Source organism: Bacillus rossius, chromosome 6, assembly GCF_032445375.1.
Source record: "Bacillus rossius redtenbacheri isolate Brsri chromosome 6, Brsri_v3, whole genome shotgun sequence".
Taxonomy (NCBI): domain Eukaryota; kingdom Metazoa; phylum Arthropoda; class Insecta; order Phasmatodea; family Bacillidae; genus Bacillus; species Bacillus rossius.
In genome coordinates this window covers 2,070,802-2,095,482 of record NC_086334.1, presented here as the reverse complement: position 1 = coordinate 2,095,482, position 24,681 = coordinate 2,070,802, and the positions used below count along the sequence as shown (strand labels likewise).

Sequence of the window (24,681 nt, the reverse complement as noted above, 5' to 3'; positions counted from 1 at the left end):
GCATTCAGCGATAACGAGGTTAGCTAATCAGGCCAACGCCATAGATGATAAGGATTTAAGAGGCGTTAATGAATATAAATATAATAACAATATGTATCTGGCACAATTACACAATTATCTTTTAAATTAATTAATTGCTTGCAGTAGCGAGCAAATACTCCACGAGTAACTCTCCCAACTACGTCGCCAGCCTCCCAATAAATATTTATAGTGTTTGAGTGATTTCCTGTGAAACCTTGGCAAGTGAGTTGTGTTCTGTCGCGGCGTTCCCCACGCAGTAAAAGTTACAGCGGTTGGTGTTTACAAGATTTTACACCGCGTGGTAATGTCATAATGGACTCGTAGCTGCTTGAGCAACTGGACATATCCATATGAGCGCAGCTTCAGAAAACACCGCGCAATTTGAAAGCTGCTCAAGTTATTCAGAGAAGTCTTCGAACGTGTGTAAGCATACGCAGAAGGCGGGCAAGCATTATTTTTTTCGTGACTTCGTATTAGTTTTTAATTTCTCTGTTTCAATGTACCACGTAAAAATAAAAATAAAATATAAAAAAAAACACGTGAGCGAGTCTCTCAATACTCGTCAGAGATGTGTAACATGTAACCTCTGTAACGAGCAAATTCATGAGTTGTCATGTTGCAAATACACTAATATAACGAAACTTGGACACCAAATTTAGCGTATAATTCTTTAAAATAATGCCGAGCGTGATAAATATACACCCAAATATTATGTGTTCAACTACATTTCTTGACACGAATCACACGTAGTTTCCTACCCGCCGCTAGAATTCGTTGCATGATCAGCTACGTCTTCTGATGAATCATTTGATTAGCAGACTTAAAATATATATATATATAATGAAACGGCTTCGAAGTCTTAAAAAAAAATACTAAACCACAGATTTGAACACTGATTTTCGGCAATAAATTGAAATAATATGCTTCCCATATTGTTGAAATTCATTAAACAGTTCATACTTCAACCTTTACCTTTGTGTGTGAACTTTGGTTCGTGCAATCCGCCACAGATGGCAGCCAGTGTTTAAACATTTCCGTTCCATGCGTCTTCTGTTCCATTCACGGAAGTACTAGTGCGGAATGCCGTGCACGGAGAGGTGTGTACGAATGGTGGTTGAGGAAGGGTTGTTGGCAACACAAGTAAGACAAGCAAGCCCCTCTGCGCAGTGTTTATTGGGCGACTACAGGCGAGGCCGGAGCTAGGCGCTGGACTCCAGGAACTTGGCGAACGGCCCGCTGTCGGAGTCCTTGTCCTTGTCCAGGCGCAGGAGCAGCGCCTGGTACTGCTCGGGGTCTGTCCTCTTCACGTGCAGGGTCAGAGTCCTGATGAAGTCCTTGTGCGGCGCGGGGCAGGCGGCGCAGCCCGTCTTCAGGGCGTCCGGGATGTGCGCTGCGACACCAGCACCGTCACTCCGCGGGCATGCGTCACGGGGAGAGGAGAGAGGAGAGAGGAGAGAGAACAGAGAGGAGATAGAGGAGAGAGAACAGAGAGGAGATAGAGGAGAGAGGAGAGAGAAGAGAGAGAGAAGAGAGGTGTGAGAGAAGTTAGGAGAGAGCGCAGGTAGGTATGTGTTATGCGTGTTACATTAAAAATACAATTCGCTGGCCAACAATATACTTTTTTTTGTGACTATTGAACCTAACAGAATATTCTAGAGTCTACAAAGCGGTTTATTAGCGCAGTCATCACAGAATATTCGGCAGGATTAATATTTGAAGGGGGAAAAAGAATGCTTATTTTGTGACCGGCGGAGTTTTTAATTAAAGTTGAGCCTTGGCTGTTGGTTAAAATCACCCGTCCTCTTCAAGAAACTCAGCCAATTATTCTGCAAATGAGCTTATTGCTCAGCATGCCGTTCCAACCTGGGATTAACCTTGAACGAAGCTCAGTTCAAACCGGCGAGTAGCAGTGACGGGTGGGGAGGTGTGGAGGTGTGGAGGGGCGGGGGCGGGCACGCACCTCTGACGTCCTGCACCCAGGGCTCGCAGTGCTCCTGCTGGCCGCCCAGACAGCCCAGCAGCGCGGAGTAGCGCGCCGGGTCCCCGATGATGGCTGCTGGCGAGGGCGGCTCCGCGCACCTCACGGCTGCCACGGCCAGGCACAGCAGCGCGAGTCTCAGCATGGCGTCCTCAGGGTCTGCGGGCAGCAGCCGCGCTATCGACTAGTTACCGCGCTATCGACTAGTTACCGCGCTATCGACTAGTTACCGCGCTATCGACTAGTTACCGCGCTATCGACTAGTTACCGCGCTATCGACTAGTTACCGCGCTATCGACTAGTTACCGCGCTATCGACTAGTTACCGCGCTATCGACTAGTTACCAGAGCACGCCCACACCGTACAACTAATATAGACAGAATTTAAAAAAAAAATACATACATGAAAATTTTTTAAAACATATACTTCTGTGATTTATATTGAACACTGGTAAATATACTTAAAAACGCTCATTTATTGCAAACATTAGTGATAAAAATAGTGTTCCTAAACTTATTAAAGTGTATTCATATAGGATTAGGTTATTTTCCCGTATGTATCATTTATTTGTACTATAAATTATTACATTATTATTCAATAAATAATAATAAAAATTAATACATTATAATAAACATAACGTTCTTAAATAACAACGTAGTAGGATGTTTAGAGTTTATGATTGTTAAAAACTTATCACAATTTTAGGTAAGCTAGAATGAAGCCTGGAGCGAACTCTACTTAACACTTTTACCGGGCTTGTGTGATTGCTTATCGCAACGTGAACGATTGTAGCTAGTCAGATTGAACTGCATGGAGTTGAACTGTTGTGTATAATGCTGAGACTGTGTTGTGTTAGGGGAATGCTTGTGTTGATTGTGTCCGTGCTTTAAGTTGGAGGAGGGTGTGGGGTGATATAGCTCGACATTCCGACGACATCGGAGTATTTAAGGACGAGCGGCTATGATATGTGGTTTATATATTCTTTTAATTGTTTGATTTTGCTTTTAAAGGTTTACAAAACAGGACATATTGTGCACTGAATTTTATTGTTCCAGACAGTTTTTAATGTCTTTTACAGTGTTCGTTGTTAACTGTTCCGATACCAAGCCTTTACGTTTTACAATTAAATTAAAATACTATATACGCACATAGTTACAAGAGGGAAAGTAATTAAAAAAATTTAAAATGTAATTACAATATTTATGACATAGATTGTGTTATGCTGGTTTGTAAAGTGTCTTTAACTGATGTGAATTTTCATTCATGGTTTGAAGGGCACTGTGTTGCATGCTTTAATTTTCTACTTAATTCACTCGTAGCACTCCATCACTGTATGTGCGCACTTAAGGATGGCAGTATTATAATAAATGATTATGGTTAATATATTATGAACAATGGAGAGTGCTAAGGTTTGTAAACTCGGACTTGCGTGTATGGAATCAGCTCGAATGGTGATGATTTCCCGTGGTGGAGGGGGGGGGGGGGAAGCCACACCAACAGGTTTCTCGTAGAGCACAAAAAGTGTAAATTAAAGATCAAATAAAAATATATATACAATGTCTACTAATAATTGGATTTCACTTATCATCAATAATCACGTTTTCAATGAAGATATTTATTATTATTATTATTGCTCAACATGCTTGCGTCATTGCCATGTTTAATCTGATTATTTTTCAATACAACGTAAAACAATTAAAACTACGTGTTTTTTATCCGCTGTGTTTCCATCGAGCCATGAACACAATATTATTGCTATAAATACTGTACGTGAAGTAAAACGCTCACTTAAACACTGGTTAGCACAGGTTTTTTTTGACACAATCTTACACATATAATGCAAACGGATACAAAACAAACTACGCCTGGTACTTCTAGTACTATAAGGGGCAAGGAATGGAGGGGGGAGGGCGCTACTCACAATTTCTTCCCCTAGCAAAGGAAAAGCCAGTATATTTATTAATTAATTTATTAACGGCTTCATGGCGAAGTAAGGCTTCGTACGCTTCTTACACCTTCTCTTAAATTTAATAATTTGACCAATCACGCAAAAAACGCAGCCTGAATGTTTATGTTAAACTTGAGGGTGTGTTCTGCTCATGTGTTTGTTTTATTCCTGACAGTTGAGACGAGTAATGAGTAGAGACCTGAAAAATTCGCGATTTCAAATCCCTAAAGGATATACTCCATGATCCTCTATGTACTCGTGCAAATTACTTCTGCTGATTGGTTACCGACTCGTAACACCTGTTGACTGGAATGATCGTGATTCGCTAATTCTTCTGTTAAAGATTTTTCATTGGCCCAGAGTCCTTCAGATAAACTGTGGCCCAATCACTGACGCAAAATAATGTCAAAAGTATTTGGACTCTATCCTATCGCGAAATGAATCCGCGAATTTTACAGGTCTCTAGTAATGAGATCCGAGGCACTGACGGTAAGTGAAGACGTGCCCCGGGGTGTAGCCATGTGGCGGGTGGGACTCGAACCCGCGACTTCGGCGGCCCGAGTGGACCAATCAGCGGCCACGAGCAGCCTCGTCTTACCTGCACTTGTCAGTCGTCCTCTCCAACTCGACAGCTGCGAACAATATCGTCCGGAGGAAGACGTCTCCTATTTATACCAGGCGCACACCCATAGAAAAAAACTATATTACCAGGAAGTTTATTTATGTTTTACTTTTTTGGCCCTCAAATACGCTGTGTAACGTACACGCAGTGATGCAGCATATAAAACTGCAAGTCAAGGTTACGTGCAAAATGCAAGTCTCACCTCCAGCATTTCGCTTCGCAAGTTCCGGCGAGTCACTCGGCAACTGTTAATAGCACCATCAAACAGCACTGGGAAAAACCTCGGTTAAACTGTTTTTCTCGCAAAGTTCGTATTGTCAACTTGTGCCCCCTCCAGCTGCCCCCCACTCAGCACCAAGTAGTGGGGACGTTTAGTATGTTTACCTCCTACAAGCCCAAACAAAGTCCCAGATTCAAAAAATTGTATTTCTTCCATTTCTCTCAACAACCTTTCGTTGACTGTACTACTAGCTATGTATTTAATAATACTATAGAAAATTAGATAAATAAATAAAAAAATATAATAATATATATTTATTAAAAAAACTTTTTTGTATAATTCAGTACTCTGTTATTAAAGAGAAAGTAAAATGTTTTGCCAGTGTTGAGGTCAGAAACACGAACCACGCGCTACCAAAGATCAATCAAATTCATGAAGTAGACCATGCATCATCATCAGTGTAATGACAGTTAACTCATGCATACTGGTAAATACTTCTTCATAGAACTATTTTAGAATACGAAACGTATTCCAGGGTAGTTTCACTGTCATAAAGTTTCATTCGGCACACGAGTATGTTTGGTATGTCCGCAAATGTTCGCGTAATTGACTTTATTCGGGTTTATATTGCTACACGTGGGTCCAACATCTTTATGATTTCGGTTCCTGGGTAAAGCAGAGAAACAAGGACACATTCTAGTACGGTTTTAGCCAAGGCTTTGGATATGAAAACTCTTACACGCAGAGCCAGACCCCTGGAAAGGGTGCTGGAATGTTACCTTCACGAGAGCAGGTACGAGAACCGCTAAGGGAATGGGTGTCTCGTGGGGCTGGCTCAAGCACCGGACCAAACTCCCGGTCAACAGTCGAATGAACGAGAACCTTCTTGTTTGGCCTCGCTCAAGCCTTGCGGGTCGCCTAACGCACAGGCGAGGCGAGTTGCCCTCCGCACTTGGAAGTGCAGCGGGTTGCGTCCTTCCAGGGGCGCGACGAAACACACGCCTCGTACTGGTTGGAAGAGAGCACTCGTTACACACGTTCTAGGCGCAACGCTTGTACAGACGAGTGCAGTGGTTCTTTGATGCTTTTCATTATCAGACCCTTTGAAGACATGTCGGGAATGGCGGGTTAAGACTTGGAGCTCTGATGCCACCTTAAGGGTGGCTCCCTTAAGGGCGAGGAGCTAATGAACTCCGCAAGAAACACAAGATGGTGTTATTGGTACCATCCTTGGGGCAAGAGTGTGAGGACAGATTGTTGACCGCGGTGTTGCTGGAGTAAAGCAACAGGGCGGTAGCAATGGCAAGTTGCGCAATGCGCAAAAAGTTAAAAACAAGTTTTTCAGATCCCCCATTTATAAACTACGAGAGACGGAAAACACCCAACTCAAGCATCAGTTTGTTGCTTCAAAGTCGAATATTAGTCATGGGAAGAACGTTAGACCATGAGTAGCATAGAGGTTTCCAACGTATTTTCTCGCAATGAACCTTCAGCCGAAACTTGTCTGTCGAATTCAGACCCACTGCGTATAAACCTTCTTGACTGTCGGCAACAAGATGTACATGTATTTCAGGGATGTGTGGATCACTGTGACGGAAGTGACGTCCCACTGAGAGTACACGCTCGCTAACCGCCATCAGCTGTGGTCAGTCACCATTCCCGCAATGTCCTGGGAGGAGCAGTGCGGCGATGGCGAGGTAATAAAGAACTTCAACCACGCCACAGTGACAACTCCCAGCTGCACGGCGCAAGCCACTCGCCCCGCGCTCTTAGCTTCGCGCGGCTGTGGGAGTGTCCCTCCTTTTGTCACCCTCTGGAACTACAAACTTTAGAGGAAAAATTGAAATGAAAACGTGTACAAGTGTCATTAAAAAGTGTACAAGTGCCATTAAAAATTGTACAAGTGCCATGAAAAAGTGTACAAGTGCCATTAAAAATTGTGCACGTGCCATTAAAAAGTGTACAAGTGCCATGAAAAATTGTGCAAGTGCCATTAAAAAGTGTACAAGTGCCATTAAAAAGTGTACAAGTGCCATTAAAAATTGTGCAAGTGCCATTAAAACATGTACAAGTGCCATGAAAAAGTGTACAAGTGCCATTAAAAATTGTGCAAATGCCAATAAAAATTGTACAAGTGCCATGAAAAAGTGTAAAAGTGCCATGAAAGATTGTGCTAGTGTCATTAAAATTGTACAAGTGCCATGTAAAAGTGTATAAGTGCCATGAAAAAGTGTGCAAGTGCCATTAAAATTGTACAAGTGCCATTAAAATTTGTACAAGTGCCATGAAAAATCTGGGCAGCAGTGCGGGACGACCAGTCTATTCTGGGGGGTGGTCAACTAGTCGAGAGGCAACCAGGCAACTCAGTTGAATCAGATTGTTCCGACCTTACGGCCGGCATTCTCACATTCCCCTCCCACATGTGCGCGCTATTAGGCTAGGGTGGGAATAACATTCCAGTTCGCTTTATATACATTCCAGAGCTTATTTACAACAGAACTGTGAAGGATCGCTCCCTGTTGTTGATCGGGAGGGTATTAGACCAGCGGCTGGGGCCACCAACCCAGCATAGTCACCACCTCAGCCCCTCTACCGCACTCAGCTGACCAGACAGTTGGCTGTGTCCTGAGCCCTAAGACTATCAGCACTGCTGGCGCCTTCCTCGACTTAGCATAATCGACCGAGCCACCTCGGCTGAAAGAGGCGTCAGAGGCCCACGGCCTGGGATTCCCGACCGCGACCTTCGGAACACACATCTTTTTCTCTCCACCGCTGCCACTCTTGCGAATGTTTGTTCTGTTTTGTTTTCTCGTCCGCGCGAGCACGCAAGTCACTGCGGTTGCGTAAAGCCGCCAATGACGGCCGCGGAACAACTGCGACGCGGCGACCGCCGCATCCTTCCTTTGTTCCTCGTCCCTGGCTGCAGAGCGGCGAAGGGCGTGCCCGGGCCCTGTGAGCTGGGGCCGTGCGCTTGTACACAGCCCCGCGCCCGTGCGGCGGGGAACTGCGACCTGGTGCACACGGAGGAAAACAATTGGTCGTCTGTAAAGTCGGTTTACGGACGATAGTTTAACGTGACAACGTCATAACAAAACATTCATGAAATGATTGCATACTTTTGAATAAAATTGAACCATTTTTATTTTAATAATAAAAGAATAAATACTTGAAATTATACTAGTAATCAGATTTTTAAAATGTAAGAATAATTAACCTTTATTGCCGAAATTGTTGTTGTAATAAACAATGAAAACCATATTAACTTTTCGTTTAAATATAATTATGAACAAGTTTTCATATAAATAAATTGTAATAAAATATCTAACATGACCTTTTATTACTGCACTCGCCGACAGATGCTACATTTTTTAATAATAAAAGAATAAATACAGCGTAACGGGACAATGTGCGTAACGGGACACAGCGTAACGGAACAATGTGCGTAACAGGACACATTTTTGTGCGTGCAGCCGGCGTTCATCGATTTATTAGACGTTGTCACGTCAAAAGGTTTGTTTGAATCAAACAAATATTTGTTTATATATGGTGAAACAAATATTTACTTGCTGCAACAAAAATATTTTGTTAACTTAACCAAACTCGGTAAGTAACAAAAATAATTTGTTACACCTAACCAAAAATACATCTGAGTTGACAAAATCATTTTGTTGGGTCAACAGAATCTTTCCTACTACAAAATATTTGTTCGAATAAACAGAATACATTTTATTTCGCCATATACGAAAAATATATTTTGTTGAGGCAAACAATCCTTTCTCTCAGTGAAGTTATTTGGGACATAACGCCATTACTATTTGGCACTGTTTGTCATGGAAAAATTACGAAAATCAAAATATAAACATGAAGATAAAAGAATGCACCGAAAAAACAAACATAATCAGCTGATGTCGGACAAACGGAACCAACGATGAAACATAACAAGTATCATGGACAACACATCGACGATAGCACTGACCAACACAGAGTACTTCCAGTGACAACAGTTTCCGACGTTTCGGGAACTGACTTATGTTCCCGTCTTCAGGCACAGACTGATATTGGACATTGGAAAACCATGGGTTTATATATGTTAGAGCTCCTCTACATTTTCTACCATAACCGGACCTCTCGGATCGGAAACACTCCAAATTTATAAAGCATTGATTTTTAAAATTTTCAAAATTTTTAGCCTTTAAACTCCCTCTACCTTAGGGACACAATCGACCCCGGGGCGAATTCCCACCCTGCCCCGACCTCATGGATACAATAAAAGCATGATTATTACCCATAACTTGAAATTAGTATTTTTTTTTTACTTATGGACACACCTCCCCCCCAACTCACCCTTATCACTAAGGTCTTAGGTTATCCAAATACGTATTGTATTGTCAGAGTTACTTTATATTAAGACAAAATTTCAACACATTCTGATGTTGAAATGTAGGAAAAATTGAATGGAAAGATTTTATTACATAGCCCATTCATTCATACATGCAGGTCAAGCTAATGAAAGCGAGGTCAAAATTTTATAAATTTATTAGTATCAAATTCAATCGAATTTATTTTAATCTTTGGTGCAAAGCAAATTTTTTTAACACCACATTATTAGTGTAAGGGATGAATGTTAAAATAATTATACAATTACCTTATTTGGCATATAATATGACATTCGTTCTAAGTTATTCAATGGTGGACACATTGAGGTAAAAATAGTCTTAATATTTTTCTTCATGGAAAATGAGGAAAAAAAATCGATAATTTTGTAATATTGCAGAACATAAATATGTTATGTACATTAAGTCCTTAAAATGTTCCATAATTTCATAGAAGTTTAAAAAATATTTCCATAAGAAATAGGTACTTCGAAATCTACATACCCCTATAGGCTGCGCCGAAAGGGATTTTTTTGTTGTTAATGAAATAGAAATATTCTTGTAATTTTACATAAATTTTACATTAGTTCACTTACATGGAAATAAAAGTATCACTACAAAATAGTGATCGTGGTAATACTGGCTTCAAATCCTTGTTGTCCCAGTACCTCCAATACTTAGTCATGGATAGCTCTCCAGTATATAACTGCGCAAATAATAAGCATGATACACTAAAATAATGTCAAATTGTTGTATAATCAATTATATTTTCCATGTTTTATTACAATTTTGCTAGAATGAAACATCAATTAAAATATAAAATTATGCGAAATATTTTGTAAGAAATACTCATTATCTCTAAAATCATATTTCATACATGCAAAAATAACCATATTCATGTGCTACGGAAATTTACAATATATTTCTTGTAATATTACAAACTATTTGTTGGCAACTGGTTTGCAAAGGAATCTTTAGTAAAAGTAAGATTTTTTTCCTGTGTAAACAACTTCAAATAATCATATACGTTAGCGATGTCAGCGATGTTAGCATTCGCGCAATGGTTCCAGTCCTGTAAAAGTTGGCCTCGCTCTGTCTTGTAATGTTCCTTGACCTTGTGGCGACACAAACTGCGACAGGAAAGTGAACGCTAAGGTCAAAACAACAACCGAGCCTGTTACGGCGAAGCACAAACAGCAATTAATTTTTATTTCACTGTTGTCTCGGAATACAAGCTCGCGAAGTTCTCCTGGCGACCGGGTGTCGGATGTTATGCGTCTCGGGATACCCTCTGTAGTCAGAAGCGAAGCTCACACGAGACACGGCTGTGAGTAGTGTCGCAGTGACTGCTGCTGTTCATGCACGGAGCAGGAGTGTACACACATTTCCATCTGTTGCGGTGTGAGGAGGGGTGCTGTATCCTTCTCCCTCCTGTGTACACCCCTGTTACGAAGTTCGCCAACGGTACAACGACTTCAGGAAACCACAATCAGCGGTTTGTTGTGAGTCTCGTAAGTGGAGCATGTGCCAATAACCTGCGAAACAAACAATAACTCGTGACTCAATACTCAGTCCGCTGTTGTAAATTTAATTCCCGGATAAGAATTAATTAATCATAAATTGAATAAACCTTTAGTTAGGTCAACCGAACACCCTACGATAAAATGTTTCTTTCAATCCATATTTTACTGGTAAAACGTTAAAAAAAAAATACTATGGTTATCATAAATAGATAATAGTTTAAAAAAACTAAAAAACACGCTTTTATAGAAAATCCAACTAAAAATAGAAAATAAATTTTAATAAATTTAAATTAAAAATAGTGTAAAATAAAAAATGTATTTATTTAAAAAAACCGTGGGGTGCATGGTGTCAATAGTTATAATTATTTTACTGACAGATATGAGTAGAAGGATTATCAATTTTATAATATCTTAAAAAGCACCCCACGCTTTTTTTTTAAATAAAATACATTTTTTATTTTTTACTATTTTAAAATTAAATTTATTAAAATTTATTTTCTATTTTTTTTGTTGGATTTTCTATAAAAGCGTGTTTTTTAGTTTTTTAAAACTCTTATTTATTTTTTTACTTTTTAGTTTTGTTTATTTATAAAAGCGTGTTATTTTAAATTTTTTAAAACTGTTATTTGTTCTAATCTACTATTAATTCCGTGATAAATATAAGTAACTGTAATTATTTTACAAATTATTAATGTGTACAGCTGTATTGATAGTCAAATCTCGATTTTAGAAGCCATTAAATTTTTTTAACGTTATCAATATATACAGTGAGACTTAATGGTATAAGGATATTGATGAACAAGTGATATCGACCAGTCTTACATAGTGTACGAAATTAATGCTGTGAAGCAGGAAAGGATGGGAGTTACGGATTAATTATTACGTGAAGCGTTCCACACTTACGTAACAGGAATTTTGGGCAGGATAAGGATTGAGAAAGGATGAGGAAAGGACCTGCTCAATGAGAGTGTATACAATATGTGAGAAAAATTCGGATAGATCGGACTGGGATTCGAACCCAGAGCCTTCCGATGACATGTCGGCTGCTCTACCATCGGGCGCTCGATGTACGATAAATATGTTACAAAGCGCCCCACGCTTTTTTTCACAATAATACTAGTATTTTTCATTCATTATTGTTTTAAGCTTATTTTAAAAATTATTTCCTCAATTTTTTCCAGGTAAAAATCCTTAAACTGTAAGTTTTGCTCTCTATCCAAATATGTTTTTGATATATCATCTGTCAAACTTATCCATATTTTCCGTGTTTGATGTCTTTTATTTAATGAGTTACTGACCTTGGCATAGTTTGGAGTATTTGTAACTGCTTGGTGTAGATTTGCAGGTTGGTTTTCGAGTGGAATTTCAAAAATCTGCCCATCAGGTGTAGCTATTGAGGTTATGCATATGGTGTTTGGTTTCCTATCTGCTGTTGGTTTCACAGCAAAATCAAACTTCAATTTTTCCATGTTTCGTGAAATATTTACATAAAATGTTTTTTTTTATAATAATGTTTCACTCTTGGTTAATTGGTAAAATGAAACAAAGACGTTATTGTGTTTCTCTATTTAACGAAAGAAACAACATTTAAAGCCCTTATTTCAGGTTTTTTTTTCATATTTTTACAAATATAGATAATATTCTCTTCAAGAATGTATATTGTTCACAATAATCATAACCCACTCATTTTTCATTTAATTAAATGTCACAATATTTAGTAGGCTTTGTTTATATCGCGCCAAAGACAAACTGAAAGAAAAGAGTTCGCACATGAGTGAAATGGTTTTCTTTACATATATATCTTTGTTTAATTTTACCAATAAATTGACAAAAATCTTATTTTGAAAATTGATTAATGGAATAATCTTATCAAATTAGTGTATTGTCATCGGTCCTCGATAAATCTACAAAGTTTGAATGAAATCTGGCCGTTTAAAGTGGGTAAAAATCGCACCCAAAGGAGTCGGTTACAAACATACATACAAACAAACATACAAAAAAACATACAAACAAACATACAAAAAAACATACAAACAAACATACAGGTGAAGCTAATATAAAGCGTGTAAAAATATTTTACTTCAGTGCAGGATAGGAAAAATGAAACACCCAGTGGCTGTAGACACTACCATTTTCCCCTATGAGACTGGTATAGATATAAAAAGTACTCTTTGGTGGTAAAATTGTCAACTCACATGGATACTAGTCTTGTCATATTCTACAATAACACAAATTCAGATATTTGTTGGGTATAGTTTATTTCACATGAAGTGGTGGTAACCTCTAACTTGTTGTCATGACGGACGTGACCATATTCAATGCTTTCGTTTTGTTGAAGATACATATTTTCAATTATACGTGTTTCTCTACTTCATTTACATTTCAAAATATTTCAAATAGTATACCTACCTTCACTTACCCCGTAACCTCCTTTACGATCGTCTAAAGAACATCCTAATCGAGATGGACTCTGGGTGAATTGAAAACATTGAGTCTGCAGGTATATCTTTCTGAAACACTTTTGGAGGTTGACAAAATTTAATGCACTCCGTATATGGATTTTCAGTGAACATTGAGTTTACGGTGAAAAAAAAAACGAAGCCGCCACATTGTCTTGTTAATATATATCCTTACATACATTCTGTGGTAACATTAAAATAAATTTTTAATATCCGCAAAATATTTTATTATTAACAAGATTGTGCTTTTACAATAATCATCCTGGTGGACTCTACAACTTGTTATTCTGTGCCACAAAAAAATTTGTTGAGTTATAAACATTGTTGGAAATCAAAATAAATGAGCAATAAACGAATAATCTAATAAACAGAAGTCTCCTTAGTTTTAAATAACCGACTTTTCGTAGGAACTAAGTTGGATTTCGACTTCAGAGTCATGTGTTCCGTTGAAAATAAGGAAAACGTTCACAAGGTTGAAAGAAGAGATTTTTTTGCTGTATATTTCACTCATATTTATTAAATTTGGTTTTTACTCCAAATATAATCTTTGTGAGTTGGTGTTTAAAGGAATAAAATTGAGCATTCGTAGATATCCATAAATACAAGGAAAAAAACTTTGTCGTTTGTATAAAGTGTAATTCATAAATTAAATTTGAAAATTCTTAAGAAGCCCACCCAGTACGTGTGTTAGTGAGACGTGATGATAAATGCGACGTTCGCAGGTGCCTCTAGCGCGGTATCGCCTCTAAGCGCAAGGCTTCACGTCGTGCTTAGGACAACTATACCATATCATTTTATGGCGGATAAATTAAGATAAATGTGTAACAGGATTTTTCATGCCCTAAAAATTATCTTGAAAACGCTTTTAAATCATTTTCACTCTTCTAAAACTCCACTTTGAAAATGAGATTCGAAACAGAACTGATTATTCGCCTTCAACGAATTATTTAATGATTTCGTAACCAGCCCCCGCTTTGATGTGGCCATCTCGCAGTTTCAAAATATTTTAACACAGCTTTGCAATAAAGCTTCAGTGGTAATTTCTCAGGTTTGTAGTGGCACAGGACTTTGCTTCGGGGACTTGTTGCAGTCAACACTTGCAGTAGTGGTGTTAGTTGCACGCGTGAAGCAGGCAGTTGTTGAAGCACAGGAGGCTGCCAGTGAACGCGTGGTTGCAATGAGATGACGAGGGCAGGTAGCTCCAGACTGAAGAAGGCAGGGTCCGAGCGCGCCCGCCACGTGTGATTGGGGGGGGGGGGGGGGGGAGGCGGCTCGCCTCGCCCCACTTGCGGGAGGTCAGGAGTGACTCTGGGTCAAGTGTGACCTGCCTGGTCCTCGGACACGGCCGGCAGCTGACCTCCACGCCGCGGCCAGCACTACAGGGAAGCCTTCATTTCACAGACGAGAGAGCCACACCCGAAGTTCCCCCAAGTTCATGCTCGCTTTTTTTTATTTACGTTCTATCTCATTGTATAAACCGGTTTGGCATTAAATTTTGCGGTCGATTAGGATAGGTCAGCTACATTATAAATACTTTAAAACATTGTGGATGGTTGGTTATGTTAGCTAAGTATAGCTACATTAAAAATACTGTATAATCATTTTATGGTTGCTTAGCATTAAGTTTTTAATATGTAGCTATCCAGGGCTAGGAAACCGTTTACATGATTTCACAGTATCTTTAATGTAGCTATCATAACCAAATAAACCGTCCACAATGTTTTAAAGTATTTATAATGTAGCTAACCTAACCTTTTAGAATGAACAAAAATAAAAAAACCGAAGATGCACGATCGGGCGTTTGGCTCTCTCGTCTGTGAAAAGAAGGCTTCACATCACAGCAACAGGGCGTGCTGCCGTCGTGCTGATTCGTGTTCCCTCTCGCCGGTGAACTCGTCCAGAACACCGCCTGGGAGTTGGAAAACATCCTATGTCAAGCCTGCATCGGTGCAGGATCGATCCCAACTATTCGGAAACAGCCTATATTTGCCAGAAAATGCTCGCGTGTGAGGGTTTAAGGTGTGTGTGTGTGTGGGGGGGGGGGGGGGGTGAGGATAACAAGGTGCCAGACTCGACAACTGCGGAATATTCCACACCCGGGAGCAGCCAGTCGGAACTCAAGGTCGTTCTCCCTGTTACTTATAGCTAATACGTGACCCAGTGCTCCCGCGTGAACGCTATCACGCTCTTCTGAGATAATTATTCTCCTGTGATGAAGCCCTGAACTCCGGTCCAGCACCTCTGGAACTCTCACTGACACACCGAGAAAAATGGTCCGTTCGATACAAACAAGTAAATTGTTTGTTTTACACTGCGAAAAGAATAACAAATTTTTTTTTCTAACCAAATTTTACGCGAGAAAAAAAAAATTGTTTTTGTTCACCTAAGAAAGAATACAGTTTTAGTTAGGTCAACAAAATATTTCCTACTACAAGATACTTATTTTAACAAACTTTTTATATATTTGTTTCGCCATTGACATAAAAATACACGCCTCACCAAAAGTTTTAGACCATCAGAATATGTATTACGATAGTGTTTTGGATATAAATTTCTAATAGAAAATTATTTTTAAAATCTTAAAAATTAATCAATATATTAATAAATAAATAATGCACTTTACCTTGTTTTATCAATTTATTATTTGTCAAAAAAAATTATATTTATAGAAAATCTTTACTACAATAAAGGTTATATTTTAATAAGGTTATTGGAATTATGGATATTATATACATTTTTGTATACTTTGACAAACCTATACCTAGTAAAAACAATTATCACTCGCAAGAACACTGTGATTTGTTTTAAAAATTAGTGATTATTAAATCAATTTATATAAACGAATAGCAGCTCAGAGAAAAAAATTCTCACCTCCTTTATTTTGAATTTTAATAAATTTGCTAAGTAGCCGCCAAAAATCTATTCAATAGAAGTTTTTAAAAGATTTATTGCGGCTAGAAAGCAATTTTTTTTTAGAACTTGATGAACAAAAATATAGTAATCGTTTTAAATTTCCTAACCGTCTTAAACTTTGGTTGGGACGTGTCTCTTGTGCAGCCATACTAAATTTTCTCTCGGCGTACAAGGGCATATATTTTCGAGTAGTTCCACAGTTCTGTCGATGATGACTGTTGGTCCGCCCTCCTTGCTGGCGCATGGCCACCGATAACAGCAGACACACAGAACTATTTTATTAACTTTGACAACCAGTTGTCGAGAACTAGATTGTAATAACAGAAGAGCAATACTGTAAATTTGTACAACACATTATGATGGTTATTTTTTGCAAATAGGTATGAAATGGGTTTTTTTAAAAAAACACACTGAATATTTTTTGTTACGCTTACGTAAATTATTGCATAATTTTTAAAAATTTTAAAAATTTGATTGGTGTTTTCACACAAGTATAAATGTTTTAAATAATTGAAAAAGCACTCGAATGTTCAACCATTTGACTTTAATTCTGTTTTATTATGCTTATTAAAGCGCGCAGTCAAAACTGTAAAAAAATATTCAGGCTACGGTTTACAAGAAAAATCTTTAACTAATGTAGGTGCTGGGAAGATGCAAATAGTAAATGCCCGGATGGAAGAATCCGAAGCCAAAATTACTGCGAAACATTTTTTTTCCCTTAGCGGGCACAATTTCTTTCATGCAAATGTGTGCGATCTTCATGAACACTGATGCCCGACTGCAGCCTCGCTTAGCGACTGCGCAATTACCCCCACCTCCTCGCCCGAGGTTCTCGAGGGCCCCAGTCTTCCCGCGGAGCTGCTTCTGCGTGCGGCCTCGCCATTGGCTCCCGGCGCCGCGGTTGCAAGCACAGCGACCCTGTGGTTGGCCGTCAATTAGCGTCTGTTTAATTCCCTCGCGCACGCCAATTACCTCCCCGAGAAAGTGGGTTGGTGCAACGTTTCATACCGCGGCCGTCAGCGGAGTCCTTCTTCTGTTCTCTCTACACTCGTCTCCCTGATTGTATAATGGAAATAATAACACGCCTCTACACGAGTTAGCTCAGGATGTTGAAAAACTTTCAAGCAGAAAGTAAAATATAGTGATTTAATTGAAATGATTCGCCACACTGCACAGAGGTGTGCATAATACGGGGTCCGGACTGTGATCTGACATTGCTTAAGAACACTGTATGAAGTCTTCAGATGTAATTAAAGTAGAAAAAAATCTCAACTGCATAAATAGTAATTTTTTTCATTTTTATAAACTATTTTTACATTGTGATAATGTATTTGTTACGTATGCCCGGCATACGTACATTATGACGCCAGCGCGGCGCCTAACCGCGTGCTGGATGCAACCTGTTCAACACCAGTTGTCGCGCGCTACGCGGAAAGCATCGGGGCCGCTCGGAAATGCTCGGCGAACTTCGTTGGGCGGGCTTTGTACCGGACATCGGGTGTGCGACGGGTTCCGGTCATGCAGGCCCAGAAAAATCTACGATGTTTTTTACCTCGAGTTCCAGAGTATATAAGGCCTTGGGAGAGAGACAGCTCAGAGACGACAACCCAGGCGCGAGGAGCTAATCATTTTTGTATTTTCTGTTCACAGAGACTTTCCAGCTGTGTAACGAGTGAAAGCTCTGGAAACAAACGTGATTTGTTTATATCTTGAAGTTAATATTTGTTTGTGATGCTTGTATTTGAAGAATAAAAAGTTGATATCTAACACTTAGCGCACCTCTGTCTACCATACCAGCCCTTGTTCCTCTTGCGTTTGACACGAGAGGTTACATATTAATCCTAGAATGTCTTTTAAGTGGTGTTACTGTCCTTAGCGATGACGCCAATATTTGCAGTGATATCTTCGGGTGTGAATTATAGTTCTTTAACGGCACTGAATGTATTAATGACAGATACAATAAAGTAGGTTGAAAACCGAATATGATGAACTCACCAGAAACATACAAACGTGTGTCAGTGTTTATTCGACATCTGGACCCTCGCCATTCTGACTGCAGACCTCGTGCTATCCCCGGGTGGACCTTATTGGCCAGACCTGCACATCATCTGCGACAGGGCCCGTGCTTGCAGGAGGGCGGGCAGGTAACTGCACCCGAGTCCCACTGCCCAGCAGGCCACAAGTTTCACAAAACTATCGGAAATTGGTTTACAGTGAATCATCTTCCCCGAATTCTATATGAAACGTTTGAATACGTTGTAAATGAAACGATCAATAAGTCTTCGCGTTGCAATAACAGTCCAGATTTTAAAAGCGCATTTTGACGCGACAACGTCTAATAAATCTATGAACGCCGGCTGCACGCACGAACAAAGTGTACCGTTACGCACATTGTCCCGTTACGCTGTGTCCCGTTACGCTCATTGTACGCTTGCGCCGCGTATATCTCTCTTCCACTCGATTGGAACAACCATCGATTTGACTTTTCCGAGGCACATTAAACTTGAAACACTCCCATTCGTTTCCTACTTTTCCTATCATCGTCCTATCCTTAACAGAATAACACAGATTGGAAGAAGTTAAATAGCAAACATGTATAAAAGTTATAGTTAAAATAATATCTTCGTTAAAGTAATAAAAATATTTGAATTAATGAGTGCAAATGAAAGAAAATTTATCAATTAAATTATAAATTTCATTTCACTCCTTCTTTGTATCCATACAAAATAGTGATAATTCAATAAAAATGATTCAATTTTATTCATAAAAAGTATGCAATCTTTTCATCAATGATTTGTTATGACGTTGTCACGTTAAACTATTGTCCGTAAACCGACTTTACAGACAACCAATTTTTTTTTTTTACACAATATATCATTAGCGAATTGGTGTGCTTGCCGTGTTGGCACTCGTGTCTACGGAGACGACGCAAGCCAGGAACCAAGACCCGGGGCCCTTCCGCATTTCGCGGGGTCCGATTTCCAAAACCCGCAATTAAAAAAAAAATAAAAATAAATAAACCACAAACTTCACCACGGCCATGAGTGTAAACGCAAACGGCGCGTACCTCGCGGTAACTTGTCGGGATTACTTTGAATTCTATCAGCAGCAGCAGACTTATAGCCAGGGACCGGAAAAATTCGCGGGTTCAATGACCTCCAGGATGAAGTCCACAGTTCTGCGTACACTCGGTCAAATGCCACCCACTCATGGGCTGCTGTCTTGTGAGACGTCCCAACGTAGCAGCCGGTGATTCGATAAAGCTTTGGGTTGGGTGTTTCTCATTGGCCCAGAGTCACCCAGGTGAGTGGTGAGCCAATAGCAGAGGCAGCACTGAGGTATAACTACTTGTATTTTAGCCTATCGCGAAATGAATTCGCGTATTTTTCCTGTCTCTACTTATAGCTTTGAATATATATACTGTATAGAAGTCGCCAGCCCAGGTTAAAATTTCTAATACGGTTTTGAGGTAGTTGGTTAATTCACCGCCGCAATCGCCACCGTCTCTAGGGCATCGACTTGTGGTGGTCCCTAGCGGACAAGTGTCGAACTCTTCAAACACCCCTTCCCCCTCCTGTGGAACGACGTTGAGCTGCAGTGAATGATGGATGAGGGGTGCGGGGAATGACAGCGTGCGACAGCGCTGCGCTCTAACGTGTAAATAACAACTAAGACGATACAGGGCGTTACGGCAGCGCACTGCAGCGGTGAAGTTCCCAAGCTGCTCATTATACGCTTCTGAAAAAACGTAGAGTAAATCGTATCCACTCGCGACTTCTATACAGTATAATATATATTCAAAGCTTATAGTTTTAGTTTGCAGTCGGGGTGAAGAACCACCTGTGAACTGAACCCGGTGCCGTGGCTCACCCCCGCACGGCCAAGGAAGAGCTGGGGACCAGGGACCCACGGCGGCTGGCCGGGGGATTGGTGTCAGGGTCTCCCTGGGCTGCTGGAGGGGGCACACGGCCGGCGGCGGAGGGGGTATATAAGCCGGCGGCGCGGGGCGCACCGTGCTAGCAACATGAAGCTCCTGATCGCGATGTGCGCGCTGGTGGCGCTCTGCGCGGCCGCCCCCGCCAACTACCAGCTGCCCGACGGCCAGGCCGTGGTGGCGAGCCAGGCGCGGCTCGACAAGTACGTGGCCTGCCTGCTGGACGAGAGCAAGTGCGCGCCCGAGGCCCGCCCGCTCAGGAGTGAGTATGCCCGCCCGCTCAGGAGTGAGTATGCCCGCCCGCTCAGGAGTGAGTATGCCCGCCCGCTCAGGAGTGAGTATGCCCGCCCGCTCAGGAGTGAGTATGCCCGCCCGCTCAGGAGTGAGTATGCCCGCCCGCTCAGGAGTGAGTATGCCCGCCCGCTCAGGAGTGAGTATGCCCGCCCGCTCAGGAGTGAGTATGCGACACGCGGCCCGCCCGCTCAGGAGTGAGTATGCGCCGAGCCAGGGACTCACGGCGGATGATGGCCCGTCTACAATAGCAATGTCCTGGACTATGTCCGCTGATTGGTCCACGTGACCCTCTGACGTCATGCGTCAAGCGGGCGAAGGTCCGAACCTACCTGGTCCGAAGACATTCGTCAATTCGAACCTTTTTGTCCCAACCTGTGTACACTTCGGACACATAAAAAGAACGGAAGACTCACGATATTTGAATTTCCGGTTCCCGTTTGAAAACGCGGTGTTTGTTTTTGTTCTTGAAGGAAATGGAAGGTGTTGTAAGTCACTTATACAACTTACATAACTCTCATAAGTTCAATCTCAAACTACAAAGCATCAAAACAACAAACAAAAACATTTGGTTTGGCACATTTACTGCGCTCTGGTGACAACTTTAGGAATCAATACATTCGGACATCGGACATCGCAATTGTGGACAGGGCAGTTTTCGGTGAGACAATGTGACGTCACTCACATTCGGATAAGGACACGGACCACGCACAGGTTCGGACTATTGTAGACGGGCTCTAACTCACCGACGCTTCGGTCGACGTTGCAGTCGCCATCATCACCTACTGTAGGTAACTGCTCCCTGATGATGGCGACTGCAACGTCGACCGAAACATCGGTCTTATCTTCGCATTCGACGCGACTACAACCCAAAAGCCAAGCAACTCCAGACAATGGCTGTGAAAACCTGCGAGCTTTATCAACCAGAAAGTCTGGTTAAATTTTTCGAAAGTAAATATTAGCAACTTTTTTTTTGTCATTCGTTGCTGGGAATATTCACCATATATATTTATGATCATCTATTTTGCAATACAGCAACAACCTGAACACTTTGTTAAATGCTTCATCTTTTGTTTAAAAAAATTATTAAAAAAACTGCATTAAACCGCTAATTATGAATGTTGAAAAACGTAACCTCAGTTTCAATTTAAAAAAAAAATACACACACGTACACACGTCTGCACACGACAGCCATGCTACCGAGATAATTGAACATTGTCAAACATTATTCCAAATAGTCATGTTTTGCAACTACACTCAATACGCCAGTGTATCTTGCAGGAGGGACCTAGGTGCGTCTCAGGTCGAGGTCTGTATCTACGCCTAGTCCTGCTGGGATCAGCCATGCAGGGAGAGGGTAGCTTGTGCGGGGATTATTCAAGCCACGACTAACTCCCCTGTCTCAAACCTATGCTAAGTTGGGCCCAGGTAACACCTGCGTAGGCGCAAGATAAATAGAGACCGGAAAAATTCGCGAATTCATTTCGCGATAGGCTAAAATACAAATATTTATACCTCAGTGCTGCCTCTGCTATCGGCTCACCACTCACCAGGGTGACTCTGGACCAATGAGAAACACCCAACCAAAGCTTTATCGAATCACCGGCTGCTACGCTGGGACGTCTCACAAGACAGCAGCCAACGAGTGGGGTGGCGTTTGACCGAGTGTACGTAGAACTGTGGAGTTCATCCTGGAGGTCGTTGAACCCGCGAATTTTTCCGGTCCCTACACCTAGAAAAAGGTTTGTTTGAATCAAACAAATATTTGTTTATATATGGCGAAACAAATATTTACTTGCTGTAACAAAATATTTTGTTAGCTTAACCAAACTTGGTAAGTAACAAAAATGATTTGTTACACATAACCAAATATACAGTTGAGTTGAAAAAAAACATTTTGTTGGGTCAACAGAATCTTTCCTACTACAAGATATTTGTTTCAATTAACAAATTTTATTTATTTCGCCATATACGAACAAATATTTTGTTGAGGCAAACAATCATTTCTCTCAGTGTAAGGATAAAACAAGTGGATAGGCATAGCAACTGCGAGGATGACGAGTGGTCGGGGGTAACTATTCCTGAAGACCAGACGCGCGGGCGCACCAGGGAGGAAGGGAGAAACACCAACTCGCGAACCAGGGTGGGGGGAGGTCCGGGGACGGTGAAGGTCGCTCCGGGTGACGGGCGGGCCTGCTTGCAGACCAGGTTCCGGAGGCGCTGAAGACGGCCTGCGCCGCCTGCACCCCCGAGCAGAAGCAGTTCATCAGGATCACGACCAAGCACCTGATCCAGCACCGGCCCGAGGACTGGAAGAAGATACAGGCGCACTTCGACCAGAAGGGCGAGCACACAGAGAAGTTCCGCAAGTTCCTGGCCGCCTCCAACTGAAGCCCCGCCCCCGACTGAAGCCCCGCCCCCGTACACGCTCGCTTATTTATTCAATAAAAACCCAACATAACAACATTCACCTGGTTTTCTTTGTCACCTTCACCTCTACCTCTTCCTTCTACAAGCGCCCGTCCTTTTTTTTGACGTGATAACGTCTTATATATCGATGAACGCCTGGCTGCACGCAAGAAAAAGCATGACTCATTGTCACGTTCCGCCTGAGCCGAGCGTGCAAGAACCGGCCAACCACCGTGTGAGAAAATCTTCTATAATATCAAACAGGTTAAGGCGGGATTTTTGAAAGCAGCAATTTAAAAAATTTGATTTATTTGGCCAATTTCAAATTAACAATTTATTAACATTGATTTGATTTCACTTTATTTCAATAACTAATTGTTCATGATTATATTAAAAAATATTTAAATTAAATTTGCAAAAACTGTATATAATATTTGAAAATTAAAAAGTATAGTTGACCCGCCTGGGATGCGAACCCGGGTACTCTGTTTGCCCGCCTTACTACACAACCCCCGCGTTCATAAGGAATACTATACCATATAATCTTAATCTACTATGCAGTGTCTCTGACTACATCCGCGTAGTCATGTTTCATAGCAGGGAGGTCAAGTCTCTACCTTTGTCAAGAAATCAAAGCTTTTATAGTTTTTATGGGGACACTTTATTTCTCCGACTTTTACGTTGGCAGGCTTCCTACACGGAGTAAGGTTACGAAATTGCCCATGTGTTGTTGTCGGATTGTAAAAGCATTTGCCTTCATGATGCAGGCAGAAGCACCCAAGAAGAATTAACAAACTTTAGTCATGCCATGTCATCATTTTAATTTAAAACAGCTTCTGTTGTTACATACGTTCCGACTCGAGCGAAAGACCAGTCTCTGTCAGCTGAAAAAACCAATTCCATCTACTGAATTGTTACTTAGAACATATATTTAATATATAATAATCATGTCTTGGTATCTACGGCGTTTCTAAATTAATTTTATACACATTACATAAAAAGTAACACTGCTATGAAGAATGATATTATAGTTACACTTATCTGAAAAAAAATTACAATACAAACTTGTAAAATTCCCAATAAAATGTTGGTGATTTTTTTTAAATGTGTAATTATTTTTATTTACAGTAATTTTGGCCAAAATAATTGCATTAACGGCACTGTAAGCAAACACAATATTTTAAAGTTGAACTTGACGCTACAATATCATGGTTTAAGTCAACCAGAAGCATGTTTTTGTCGGGTTTTAGTTCATTGTTCGAGTACTAGCAAATGTTGGAATTCGCTAAGACAAACATACCATTCATATTCGATGTGGGCTATGGTAGAACGAGAAAACAATTTTCTACTTGTTTACACCAGTTGTAAATTTAGGCTAGTCTATAACTTGAAGAAATATATTTTTGCATAATTATCTGCAAAATTTCCAGATTCTTGAATGTGAAAAAAGGAAACTTTGAAAACGCACTGGGCCGCAGCTAGTACGAGTACAGACAAGAGTTCTGGCGATACCGAAGGCCTCAAGAGCAAGGGAAGTGTCGAGCGACAAGCATGCTTCAAGGTCGGCACTCCGCTCACTTGTTGACAACATACTGATTTAACACTCTAGCAAACAACAAATTTGTTCATTAAAACTCAAATACTTCTGAAAATCTATTTCCCTGCTGAAATTGATAATCTAAAAATATTAGATAAAGTTTTTAGAACTGAAATTGTATATTTAACATAAAAATAAATTATTGTACGTTTGATAATATTTTGTTCAATCTCACAATTACATATAAAAATTATAGCAGCGCGATGAAAATGTTCTTTTATTTAGAAATATATTTTTTTAATTTTCAAATAATGTAAGAATATCTGCTGTCTTGTCATCTTTTACACAAAAAAAAACACTAAAATATTTGTGTTTCAAGGTTTTTTCTATTTAAATATTATATTGCGTATTAAATTCCTTGAATCACGTTTTTACTTTGAAAAAGGTTTAATA

General features: G+C 40.5%; 2 protein-coding genes across 2 annotated transcripts; one reads left to right on the top strand and one right to left on the bottom strand.

Annotated features, from left to right (window-relative positions):
- Positions 1-1,176: 1,176 nt before the first annotated feature.
- On the bottom strand, positions 1,177-4,573 carry LOC134532485 (uncharacterized). The gene is made up of 3 exons (XM_063368908.1): positions 4,546-4,573; positions 1,982-2,176; positions 1,177-1,411 (listed from the first exon to the last, which is right to left on the bottom strand). Exons 2-3 carry the CDS (start codon positions 2,142-2,144, stop codon positions 1,221-1,223), a joined length of 354 nt encoding a protein of 117 aa, XP_063224978.1. The 5' UTR covers positions 2,145-2,176; positions 4,546-4,573; the 3' UTR covers positions 1,177-1,220.
- A 5,938-nt stretch (positions 4,574-10,511) lies between these two features.
- LOC134532484 (ejaculatory bulb-specific protein 3-like) lies at positions 10,512-22,746 on the top strand. The gene is made up of 3 exons (XM_063368907.1): positions 10,512-10,664; positions 19,874-20,253; positions 22,486-22,746. The coding sequence occupies exons 2-3, from the start codon at positions 20,082-20,084 to the stop codon at positions 22,671-22,673; spliced, it is 360 nt and encodes a 119-aa protein (XP_063224977.1). The 5' UTR covers positions 10,512-10,664; positions 19,874-20,081; the 3' UTR covers positions 22,674-22,746.
- The last annotated feature ends 1,935 nt before the right edge of the window (positions 22,747-24,681 follow it).